General features: G+C 43.7%; 1 protein-coding gene across 12 annotated transcripts in view; it reads right to left on the bottom strand.

Moving 5' to 3' along the window:
- The window catches only part of LOC129840641 (muscleblind-like protein 2a), a 78,491-nt gene that overhangs the window by 18,874 nt on the left and 46,549 nt on the right, over positions 1–13,068 (bottom strand). For 8 of the 12 annotated variants that reach the window (XR_008757236.1, XR_008757227.1, XR_008757230.1 and 5 more), the window contains 3 exons: positions 3,612–3,779; positions 3,289–3,495; positions 2,035–2,283 (listed from right to left, as the gene is read on the bottom strand). Coding sequence is in view for 2 of the 12 variants with exons in the window: in XM_055908655.1 (XP_055764630.1) it covers positions 2,035–2,283; positions 3,289–3,495; positions 3,612–3,779 (624 nt within the window). In the remaining 10 variants the exon portion in view is untranslated. The remainder of the gene's footprint in view (positions 1–2,034; positions 2,284–3,288; positions 3,496–3,611; positions 3,780–13,068) is intronic. The other 4 variants (XR_008757229.1, XR_008757231.1, XR_008757235.1 and 1 more) reach the window with 1 other exon arrangement.

Genomic DNA, 13,068 nt, shown 5'->3' with positions numbered 1-13,068 from the left:
CATTCCAAATGAATACACCTCAGATTCGGTGTTAGATTCAGACTGAAATGTTATGGTTAATGGAAGCAAAGATGGCAGCATTCAACTTGGGACACGACAGGCTATGAAGACAAAATGGAACAAAATGAAATCAAATGACACCTCAGTGTAACTGCATAGCGTAAAACTCAACCACCTCCACCTGCTGTTTATAATCTTATGTACTATAAACTTGGTTCTGTCTGGGGCATATTTCCAGATTACCAAATCTTTGGGGAATGTACGCTCATGATACATGTATTGTTGGTACAGTTCCGGGCACTAAAAAGTTAAACAATGCATGAGCAACATGGCACTCTGACTCCTTTTGATAGTTTGTCACAACAAACTGTACTATGGTATATCTTTTCAGTGCCTGTAACTGTATCTAACTTAGGACAAGAGTCTGGTCGAGAGGTTAATCCTCTCGGTTTCCGGAACCATATGCTTCCCCCTTCGGCAGGGATTCGGTTTTTGCTCCTGCTCCTATCCTGTCATAAAAATGATAAATATACATAAGTTCTCCTTTATAAAAAACTAAAACAGTATCTAACTTACTGTACCTTGTGTCAATACATTGTAATGGCTTTATAGTACATGATACATTTATTGAGAGAATTGCAGTGGGGAAATGCTCCCACAGAGCTGACTAAAAAGCTCTCTGTCCTCCGGTAAACCATAAGCCCTGTCGCCCAGATATTTTATCTCAGGTCACACCAGCTTAAGGAAACAGAGCGCGAGTTGTCAAACTCATAATCATGGCTTCAGCACTGGATGATGTGTGTTTTCCTATTATTTATGTCCATTTAACTATGCTCGAGTCATCTTTTCACCTAGTATCAGTGGAGGTGCGGTTGGCTTTTTAGAGCAAGCAGCGATGGACGAGCAAGCTGATGAGACGAAAAGCATGCTGGACGATGCCATGGAATCAGACAGCAGCGTGAGAGCAGTGACAGCGGGCAAGACAGAGCCAAGTTCACCCATTCAACAGCGACTGACTCGGACCAATGTAGACACGAAGTATAGAGAGAGGGAAGGGAGGGTCACAGCCAAGTGAAAGTCCTATTGCCAAAACCTGCTCCTGCCTGCCTGTCTCTCTGCCTGCCTTAGTGAAGGGTCCAATAATGAGGGAGTGGACCAATGGCCTCGCATTCTCATCCATCTCTCTTGATTCAATTTGTACTAATCTGCAGAGATCTACATTTATCATTGAGAGGAGGGCGGGCATTGTCTTTGTATGTATGATCAAGGGTGAAAAAAAAAGCTCCTAGCCTGAAGCTAATAATAGTCTGCGTCCCAAATGGCAGTCTAATCCCTATATAGTGCACTACTTTTGAACATCGGGCTCTGGTCAAAATTAGTGCACTATATAGGGAATAGAATCCATCTGGGATGGGCCCTGGTCAAAATTAGTGCACTCTATAGGGAATAGGGTATTTGGGACGTAGCCATAGACTGTTGTGGTCGTGTTATACATTCACTTTACCTTTTCCAAAGCCTGATAACTATAGAGCCTATACAATGACCTGAGTGTGGGTTGAGTGGTCACATTTCTGTGAATTGTATAGAAGCGTCCATAATAGTATTCTAGGAAGGTGGTATATCAACTGTATGGAAGAAATAAAGCAGTGCTCCACATTTTATGTACTTGTGTTCTTTTGTAGATGTGTAAAGTAGAATTTTTAAGATTTAAGTTTGTGTACTTTACCAAACTAATCGTCTATAGTTGATTACATATTATAAACATTAGAGATTATATTTTTTGATCTGGCCCTTTGTCAGGTGTGCTGTCTGACCTTGCTGGGGCTACAAAAGTCTTGTAACTTTCCCAAAAGTCCCAGGTTTTCCAGAAATTACGGTTCAAGGATTCCCTCCTGATTTCAGGAATATTTCAACCAGGATTTCAGAAAACCAGGGAATTTGGAAAAGTTAGCAGATTTTTGCCACCCTACTCTAGTGAGTGTGCTGTGAGGTGCTCACTACTCTACAGGCTGTGAGGGGGGCGGAGGGTCTCACCATGGCGGCGGCTTGTGCGGCCACGGCTGTCTGGTTGGCCTGGTGCTGCGCAGCCTTGATCTTGGCCTGCAGGTGGGCCGGCGGGTGGAAGTACTTGCACTTCTCCCGGGAGCAGCGGGACTTGATGTAGTCCATGCACACGGTCACCGTGTTGTCGCTGGTGTCAATCATAGGGCTGTCGCTGGGGTGAGCGAAGCGGCAGTCCGTCTCGCCACGCGCGCAGTTGCCCCGCTGGAACTCCCGGCACACCTGGGGAAGGAGGGTGGGGTGCACACAGACAAACAGACAGACAGACAGACAGACAGACAGACAGACAAATATTGGCTCAATATATCATACAATATAATACACATACCAATAACATAACAATAACTTATCATTGGGTTTATAACTATGCACTGAATGAACAGATTGAGGTGTTTATCTATTCAGAGCCTGGGCGTAGTCAATCACAGGGGGCTTCACTCACAGCCTGGGATGTAAAACAACACCGCACACTCACTAAGTGTGGGGAGAACACGCACGCACATGTGCACGCAAACACACACTCAAACACACACACACACACGCAAAGACACACAAAGCACGGAGAGAACACACACAGCCCCTCCACAAACACGCGCAGAAGGCGGTAAACAGTCTCACTTAGCGTGGGGAGTGTCCCCATTCCTCAGTGGAACACGGCCTCTCATTAGCAACCACATGGCTCTGTTGCTAAGTGACGGTACTTTGAGATAAACACACACAATACACCTACACTCCGAGGCCTGTCTGTGTTTGCCATCCTTCCAAGGCTATTCTTTGTTTTCATTACGACACAATGGCCTCGGTGCTTTGTTGTTGTATAAACAAAACCCCCATTGAAATAACCTCATCTATCTTAAGTAGATTTAAACAACGGAAAGGTTCTTAAAGTCATCTATTCTTTCAAAGTCAAGGTGTGTGGAAAGGGAGTATGTAAAATATAAAATCTCTCAATCTGATGGGTGAGGTTAGGACTAGGTAAAATAAGATCTGTGTTAAAAGGGGTAACTTATACCTCAACCTAGGTGGGTAAGGATGATGTCGTGAGATAATAATTATGGAGAGGCTTTCCCAACACCTCGTAGGGCAAACTCTCTTGATTCCTTGTATCGTGACTGCCCAGAGGCCGGCTCTCCTAACTCCTGGTATTGTAATTGGTTAGTTGGTGATGTCTCCTAACTGCTAATATACTAGGACTTCTGGTAATGTTATTGGTTAGTGGTGGTGTACCTCCAGCTTGTCCGTGCGTAGCAGCTTCTGGTTGGAGGAGGAGCTCTGCATGGAGCAGGGAGGGCTGCCGGGAACGATGATACTCTGGGTGCTGGGCTGGAGCATCTCGGTGGGCATCATGCCCATGCTGTGGGTCATGTGGGTCAGGTAGGGTGCATAGCTCAGACCCGGGCTGGAGCCCAGGCCCTGGCTAATAGGAAACGACTGCTACCGAGAAATAGGGGGTGAGGTGGGGGTAAGAGGGGAGACAGAGAGGGATATAAATGTTAAAGAGGTGAGAGAGAGCGAGAGAGAGAGAAATAAACAAGTAGTCCATTACTCACCATGGTAGGCTGCATGGTCGTGCCAGGGAACATGAAAGGCATCTGTTGAGCCAACATGGCTGCTGCCGTCTTCTGTTGTATGAGGTTGTTGCGGCCGTTGATCTCCAGCTGAGTCTTGAGGTGGGCCGGGGGGTGGAGGTATTTGCAGTTCTCTCGCGTGCATCGGCCCTGAAAAAAATACAATAAAAAATACATTAACACAAGTTAAAGAAAGACCTTGTTAAAGACCTAGATTATGAATAAACCCTAAAGACAGGTCAGAGGTTAGGCATATGCAGACAGACTTCAACACATTGAATACTGAGGGGCAACATTGATATTCACAGCTGATGCTTTTGCAGCGGCTAAATGGGGATCCTCATATCAAACATATGGGGAGTTGTGTGTAGTGGGGTTGAGCGTAGCTAGCTCAGAGGTCTGAGACAAGGCACCAGATATTTCACTGGATGTAAAAAATCTGAAGCATTCGGTATCTATCTTCTGCTGTTGAAATGCCTCACCTCCACACCCCCAGGCAGTAAGGGGAGAGCAGTGACCTAATTAGCCGAGCGCCAGCTCCCCGGTCATGGGTTCATGCTGAAATAGGACAACCTCCCTACCAGTCTACTGACAAACCAGCATACAGCCAGCCACTCTCCATGCACACACTGCCTAGCTAGCTCTGACCTAGAGCTACGTTTACTACTGCAGCATGGCACGTGCTCCCTCAGATTTGTCCTGTTTTAACATTTTTCAGATGTTAAATGAATTACTAAACTTCATTTAAGCCCACATTGTATCATAATTTTGTATACAAATATCTATCAGCGGTATTTTGAGGAAGGTGCCCACTGACTGGACAAGGCAAAGAGTACCCCCCCACAACCCATTTTCCCTAGTACTGTAAGTGGTTACTTCCAAGGTGCACAGAGTAAAAGGATGCCTTGGCAGGACGCTAGACACTCAATGGAGAAAGAGATAGGGTGTAGAGTGACACACACACATACAGCATTTGTCCATTCATTCCTTTGCAAATAAAACATAAATGTTTTGTTGTAATACTAGCCACCAAGCAATTTTATGAAGTTGGCTTTAGCTAGCTAGATAAGTTCCCCAATCTCCCAACTTCATAACTAGCTACCAAGCCATTTCAGGCTATCAATCAAGTTAGAAAAGCTACTCTAACTATCTTAGCTGGCATGTCTGCTGGAAAAGTTGCGAGACCTTAGAAATGCAAGCAATTACTAAATGTACTGAAAAAGACAAACATTTCTTTTAATCTTTTACCCAAATGTTTGTTCCTAAATAACCACCAGTCAGGAGGATACAGACAGCTCAACAGGTATGCTTACATAACCTACACAGAAAAATATACATATTTTTTACATAGAATTAGGCATAATGATTATGGCTCTAGAATGCGCGAAAAAGCTGTTCCAGATGTTTGAAAAATTTAAAATTCTCCAACTTCACGAAAGGAGTACCACCCCCCTCCATCCTCGCATACTTCATGCCCCTTCTAAAATAATGGGAACATGATGCCTCTGCTTTTAGCCAAGGCAACATGTCAGAAAAGATGAAGTGGACCGTATTTTTGATGACCAAATATTTTTCTTCACATCACATGTCCACATCAATTCTATAAGGGTGGTTGTAATTCTGAACCACGCTTTACGGTTCCCCCGTTTCAACATCCAGCTTATTGTTCCTGTCACAAACGTAAGCAGACCTTTAATCAAGGAGGGGTTATCGCACACCGAGGAGTTCGCAGAGCAAATAACGTGTAATCACGCTGGTCAGCCGGGTGTTGTCAGCCCGATACAAAATTAGAAACCTGATGGAAAGTGCCTGTTTTTTTTTACCCCACTGTGATTTTAAAAAAGCACCAGTGGAAGCATCAAACTGAGAGCAGGCATTCACACGGATGTGATTTGGGATATGAAGTTGAGCTGAGCCCAACAAAGCTATATGTGTGTGAAGGTATGCCTTACTTATGTAAGACACTAGCTGTAGCTAGATATAATATGATTATAAGTACTAAATCCATCATACAATCATCTCTAAGACAAGTCTGGGGCAAAGTAGGCTACACTGTTAACAACAAACACTGATAGATAACTATCCTCATGAGACTAATACAGAGTTATGTTTCGATTCGGTGGATTAAAAAAAATAGACCTGATATAAAAGGAATGCAATCATGCACCATCCTTCAAACAACTCCTACATTTCATCATCATTTTCCCTAGTGGAGGGGCAGAGGTCTTGGTTTAGTGTGGTGGAAGTCAAGTCGCCAGTCAGATGGGGTGCCACAGGGCTGCACTCTACGCCCCCTTCAGTTTCTACAACTAGTTTGTGCCAGTGCTGCACTGTACTCCCGCTCAGTTTCTCCACTGGCGCATAATAGTGCTATCGATATCCCTCCTCCGCTTTACTCCATCCACAGCCAAAGAGTAATGTTATCGCTGCGCCTCGCAGCCAAGAGCCTCAGAGGTGTGAAAACCAATCAAAGCCTCTTTCACTGACGCTGCTCTGGGCAGACCGACTCCACGGCGACTGCTGGGAGGGGAAGAGTGATGGGGGATGAGGTGCTGCTGAGGTTGAGCTTTGGATGCCTTCCCTGTGACTGTGAGGATGGCCTGAAGGGCATTAGATTGTCAGGGGTCAAAGCACTATCGCATGAGTAGGGCCGTGACCGCCTGGACCAAACCCCAGAACCTAGTTATAGCCTATTTTCTGTGGTAAGGAAAAACTGAAAATCCTGCTTGGTTAGAAATAAGCCACATGACAACAATGCTTTCTTTGTGCCATTTTTCTGCCAGTGTCGTGATTGATTCAATGCATTTGGTGCCAGTTTTGAGCATCATTACTCGCCATTTGAGCGAGGAGTTAAGCAGCCATAAAGCACACTTTGGGAGAGCGTTTCATTTGACACATTAGGAACTTATCAAATGTAGGAGGTTATATTCATAAGTGTGGGGCACAGCTGTCCATATGCTCCTCCTACATGACTTTAATTCTGCTTAGCATTGAAGGAGCGGTGTAAATTTTAATAAGCGATATTAAATGATAATCACAGGGTCCTTTTCAGTCACGTACTAATTAACTTACAGCCCACCGGCTCTCGAAGTCACAGCGATGCTGGCTAGAACACTTATGCAGTAGGTACACGTGAGATGACGCAAGCAGGGTCGGTCTGTTCAGAGGGAGTCGCGCCACTGACTCTGCAGATAAGAGACGACTAGAGGAGCGTTTCTGGCTGGCTCCCTTCCCTGAGCAGAGCTGCCGGAAAGCGCCCCGGAGCATTCCTCATGTAACAATGACAGTGCTAAAAAGCTGCCCGTCTCAGATGATGAAACACTGAGCGAGAGACCGTCATTAGAGCTCGAGTCAGATGTTATCTTGCCCGGGGGGGTGGGGGAATAGAGAGAGGCCCAGTTGTCTTAACCACCCACATCCACGGATCTATTCATCCTCACCATCGCCTCGGAGCACGCATTTATGAAAAGGGGCTTTTGAAACCTGAGGCACATGATTACCCCATTAAATAAGCCCATTTCAGACGCTACATCGTTCAGCTGTAATGACACAGTGGAACCCTTCTGCTAGCTGGGTCTGTTTCAAAATGTCAGCACAAAATCAAGGATCTAATCATCTAGCTAACTTGTGATACTAGGCCTAATAATATAAGAGGGTTACGAAGATAATTATCTCTTAGGGGTTTGAAAAGCGATGACAATGAGGCAGGGAGTATAATAATACCAAATGCTTTATTTGGGTGAGGTTTTTTTCCCCTCGCCTGAGAAGCCTCGTTTAACTGCCAAAAATAAAATGAAACCATCTAGTGTTCAGAGATATAACAACACAATGTCAAATACAAGTAGCCTAGTCAAATTATTAACATCCAATCACATTAACCATTACTCTCTCGCGGGAATTTCACTAACGGTCTGTATGTAGCCAAACATAGCTGCAGCTCATTCCGTTTGCTCGAAAATTGATAAATGCTTAGAAAAAGTAAGGCCCGCATCCATAGAGACACATACCAGCTCTACTGGTAGTACTGCTACTACCAGCAGTACTACACCTGCACCTGTCGACGACACAAGCTGTTCTGCTTCCACGAGAACATCCAATACTAGCATCAGTAATTCTACATTTGTTGTTAGTCCAGCTAGCATGGACACAGACAGTTGTGAATCTGATGCAGCTGAAGAGCTACTGCCACCTTACCCGGGAAAGCACCGAACAGCAGACAGGGACGTTGGACCATCGAAGAGGAGCAAATATGATGACAACTACATTGATTTGGGTTCACTTATATTGGGCGTGCAAAAGTACTCACACACAACTCGATGAAAGAACATTTGAGAGTGCGCTGACCCTGGTGCTAGAGGGGGTACGCAGCTGGAGGTTGAATGTGAAGGGGTATGGGACTATAAAAAGTTTGGGAACCACTGCTCTAGAGAGACTAAACCATCCTTTTTCTACCGAGTTAGAGGTCACCATTCCCTACCCAACAAAGTTTCTATGAACAGTCCATGTACATTATCAGTGGTTCCCAAACTTTTTATAGTCCAGCTTTCAACCTCCAGCTGCGTACTCTCTCTAGCACCAGGGTCAGCACACTCTCAAAATTGTGTTTTTTTACCATCATTATAAGCCTGCCACACACACACTACAATAAATTTACTCAACATAAGAATGAGAGTGAGTTGTCGTCACAACCTGGCTTGTGGGAAGTCACAAAAAGCTCTTATAGGACCAGGGCACAAATAATAATATAATAATAATAAATCATTTTGGTCTCTATTTAACCATCTTACATCTAAAACCTTATTTGTTAATTGAAAATTGTGAATAACTCACCACAGGTTAATGAGAAGGGTGTGCTTGAAAGGATGCACATAACTCTGCAATGTTAAGTTGTATTGGAGAGTCTCAGTCTTAAATCATTTCCCCACACAGTCTGTGGCTATTTTTCGTTTTCATGCTCGTGAGGGCCTAGAATCCACTCTCACATAGGTACGTGGTTGCAAAGGGCATCAGTGTCTTAGAGGTCGACCGATTAATCGGAATGGCCGATTAATTAGGGATGATTTCAAGTTTTCATAACAATCGGAAATCGGTATTTTTGGATACCGATTTGGCCAAAAAAATCTTATTTTTTTACACCTTTATTTAACTAGGCAAGTCAGTTACGAACACATTCTTATTTTCAATGACGGCCTAGGTACGGTGGGTTAACTGCCTTGTTCAGGGGCAGAACGACACATTTTTACCTTGTCAGCTCGGGGATTCAATCTTGCAACCTTACGGTTAAACTAGTCCAACGCTCTAACCACCTGCCTCTCATTGCACTCCACGAGGAGCCTGCCTGTTACGTGAATGCAGTAAGAAGCCAAGGTAAGTTGCTAGCTAGCATTAAACTTATCTTATAAAAAACAATCAATCAATCATAATCACTAGTTAACTACGCATGGTTGATGATATTACTAGTTTATCGAGCGTGTCCTGCGTTGCATATAATCGATGCGGTGCGCATTTGCGAAAAAGGACTGTCGTTGCTCCAACGTGTACCTAACCATAAACATCAATGCCTTTCTTAAAATCAATACACAAGTATATATTTTGAAACCTGCATATTTAATTAATATTGCCTGCTAACATGAATTTCTTTGTGTCACTTCTCTTGCAACAGAGTCAGGGTATATGCAGCAGTTTGGGCCGCCTGGCTCGTTGCGAACTGTGTGAAGACTATTTCTTCCTAACAAAGACAGCCAACTTCACCAAACGGGGGATGATTTAACAAAAGTGCATTTGCGAAAAAAGCACAATCATTGCACGACTGTCGCTAACCATAAACATCAAAGCCTTTCTTAAAATCAATACACAGAAGTATATATTTTTAAACCTGCATATTTAGCTAAAAGAAATCCAGGTTGGCAGGCAATATTAACCAGGTGAAATTGTGTCACTTCTCTTACGTCCATTGCACGCAGAGTCAGCGTATATGCAACAGTTTGGGCCGCCTAATTTGCCAGAATTTTACGTAATTATGACATAACATTGAAGGTTGTGCAATGTAACAGGAATATTTAGACTTATGGATGCCACCCGTTAGATAAAATACGGAACAGTTGCATATTTCACTGAAAGAATAAACGTTTTGTTTTCGAGATGATAGTTTCCGGATTCTACCATATTAATGACCTAAGGCTCGTATTTCTGTGTGTTATTATGTTATAATTAAGTCTATGACTTGATAGAGCAGTCTGACTGAGCGATGGTAGGCAGCAGCATGCTCATAAGCATTCATTCAAACAGCACTTGTGTGCGTTTTGCCAGCAGCTCTTCGCAATGCTTCAAGCATTGCGCTGTTTATGACTTCAAGCCTATCAACTCCCGAGATTAGGCTGGTGTAATCAATGTGAAATGGCTAGATAGTTAGCGGGGTGCGCGCTAATAGCGTTTCAAACGTCACTTGCTCTGAGACTTGGAGTAGTTGTTCCCCTTGCTCTGCAAGGGCCATGGCTTTTGTGGAGCGATGGGTAACGCTGCTTCGAGGGTGGCTGTTGGCGATGTGTTCCTGGTTCAAGCCCAGGTAGGAGCGAGGAGAGGGACGGAAGCTATACTGTTACACTGGCAATACTAAAGTGCCTATAAGAACATCCGATAGTCAAAGGAATATGAAATACAAATCGTATAGAGAGAAATAGTCCTATAATAACTACAACCTAAAACTTCTTACTAGGGAATATTGAAGACTCATGTTAAAAGGAACCACCAGCTTTCATATGTTCTCATGTTCTGAGCAAGGAACTTAAACGTTAGCTTTCTTACATGGCACATATTGCACTTTTACTTTCTTCTCCAACACTTTGTTTTTGCATTATTTAAACCAAATTGAACATGTTTCAATATTTATTTGAGGCTAAATTGATTTTATTGTTGTGTTAAAATAAATGTTCATTCAGTATTGTTGTAATTGTCATTATTACAAATACCAATGTTTTTTTATATATGTTTTATTTTTTTATATATATTTTTAAAATCGGCCGATTAATTGGTATCGGCTTTTTTTTGGTCCTCCAATAATTGGTATCGGCGTTGAAAAATCATAATCGGTCGACCTCTAGTCTTAACAGCGCGATTTGTTGCAATTTCGATGAGGATCTCTTGTTCAGATATCGGTAAGTGGACTGGAGGCAGGGCATGAAAGGGATAACGAATCTAGTTGTTTGTGTCAAACGTTTCGTGAAAGTACCTGCGTAATTGCGCACCCAACTCACTCAGGAACTTCGCTATATGACATTTGACATTGTCCGTAAGCTTAAATTCATTTGCACACAAAAAAAATCATACAATGATGGAAAGACCTGTGTGTTGTCCTTGTTAGTGGAGACAGAGAAGAGCTCCAACTTCTTAATCATAGCCTCAATTTTGTCCCGCACATTGAATATAGTTGAGGAGAGTCCCTGTAATCCTAGATGCAGATCATTCAGGCGAGAAAAAACATCACCCAGATAGGCCAGTCGTGTGAGAAACTCATCATGCAAGCAGTCAGACAAGTGAAAATTATGGTCAGTAAAGAAAACTTTAAGCTAGTCTCTCAATTCAAAACAACGTGTCAATACTTTGCCCCTTGATAACCAGCGCACCTGTGTATGTTGTAAAAGTGTTACATGGTCGCTGCCCATATCATTGCATAGTGCAGAAAATACACGAGAGTTCAGGGGCCTTGCTTTAACAAAGTTAACCATTTTCACTGTAGTGTCCAAACCATCTTTCAAGCTGTCAGGCATTCCCTTGAAAGAGCCTCTCGGTGGATGCTGCAGAGTACCCAAGTGGCGTCGGGAGCAACTGCTTGCACGCGCGTTACCACTCCATTGTCTCTCCATGTCATGGCTTTTGCACCATCAGTACAGGTACCAGCACACCTTGACCACCGAAATCCATGATGTCACAAAGCTGTCCAGTACTTTAAAAATATCCTCTCCTGTTGTCCTGGTTTCCAGAAGAGGATGTCTTCCTTAATTGACCTCCCATAAACGTAAGGGACATATACCAGGAGCTGTGCCAGGCCCGCCACGTCTGTTGACTCATCCAGATGTAACGCATAGAATTCCCTGGCTTGTATGCGAAGCAGTAATTGTTTCAAAACATTTCCTGCCATGTCACTGACGCGTCGTGAAACAGTGTTGTTTGATGAAGACATAGTCTGTATAGTTTTTTTGGCCTTTTCCCCCAGCATTGTCCCAGCCATATCCACGGCAGCAGGAAGAATTAAGTCCTCCACAATAGTATGGGGCTTGCCTATCCTTGCCACTCGGTAGCTCACCATATAAGGCGCTTCTAGCCCCTTCTTATTAATAGTATCTGTTGCTTTTATACATGTCTTACTACTCAAAAGTCGTCTTAATTCTCGCTAAAAAAACTTGTGGCTTATTTTTCAAATTGGCATGTTTTGTTTCTAAATGTCTGCGCAAGAGTCAACGTTTCATCGAGTTGTGAGATAGTACTTTTGCACATATAACACACTGTGGCTGAGGAGACTACTCCCAATACAAGTGAACCACAAATCATCCTATTTGCGCCTCTTCGATGGTCCAACGTCCCTGTCTGTTGTTCGGTGCTTTCCTGGGTAAGGGGGCAGTAGCTCTTCGGTTGCATCAGATTCACAACTGTCAGTGTCCATGCTAGCTGGGCTAACAACAAATGTAGAATTAGTGATGCTAGCAGAAGGAATTCCTGCGAGAGTGTAACGGTTAACGTGATTGGATGTTAATTATTTGACTAGGCTACCTGTATTTGACATTGTGTTATTATTTCGCTGAACACTATATGGTTCCATTTTATTTTTGGCAGCAAAACGAGGCTACTCGGGCGAGAGAAAAAACCTCACCCAAATGTATAGCCAGATTTATCCCAGGGGGACAGAGATGAACGCCTGTTATTTCATGAACAGATTAGGATTATGCTCACTTAACCCATTTAGGCATGTCCCCTTGGAGGCTAACTAATTACACCTAATAATTGCCCATGCATACCACCTTGCATCCCACTGCTGGCTTGCTTCTGAAGCTAAGCAAGGTTGGTCCTGGTCGGACCCTAGATGGGAGACCAGATGCTGCTGGAAGTGGTGTTGGAAGGCCAGTAGGAAGCACTCTTTCCTCAGGTCAAAAAAAATATCCCAATGCCACAGGGCAGTGATTGGGGACGCTGCCCTGTGTAGGGTGCTGTCTTTCGCATGGGACATTAAACGGGTGTCCTGACTCTCTGTGGTCACTAAAGATCCCATGGCACTTATCGTAAGAGTAAGGGTATTAACCCCGGGTGTCCTGGCTAAATTCCCAAGCTGTCCCTCATATCATCACGGTCACCTAATCATCCCCAGCTTACAATTGGCTCATTCATCCCCCTCCTCTCCCCTGTAACTATTCCCCAGGTCATTGCTGTAAATGAGAATGTGTTCCCA

Source organism: Salvelinus fontinalis, chromosome 41 (assembly GCF_029448725.1).
Source record: "Salvelinus fontinalis isolate EN_2023a chromosome 41, ASM2944872v1, whole genome shotgun sequence".
Lineage (NCBI taxonomy): Eukaryota > Metazoa > Chordata > Actinopteri > Salmoniformes > Salmonidae > Salvelinus > Salvelinus fontinalis.
Note: the sequence above shows the minus strand (reverse complement) of the source record. Positions and strands in the feature narration are given on the sequence as shown.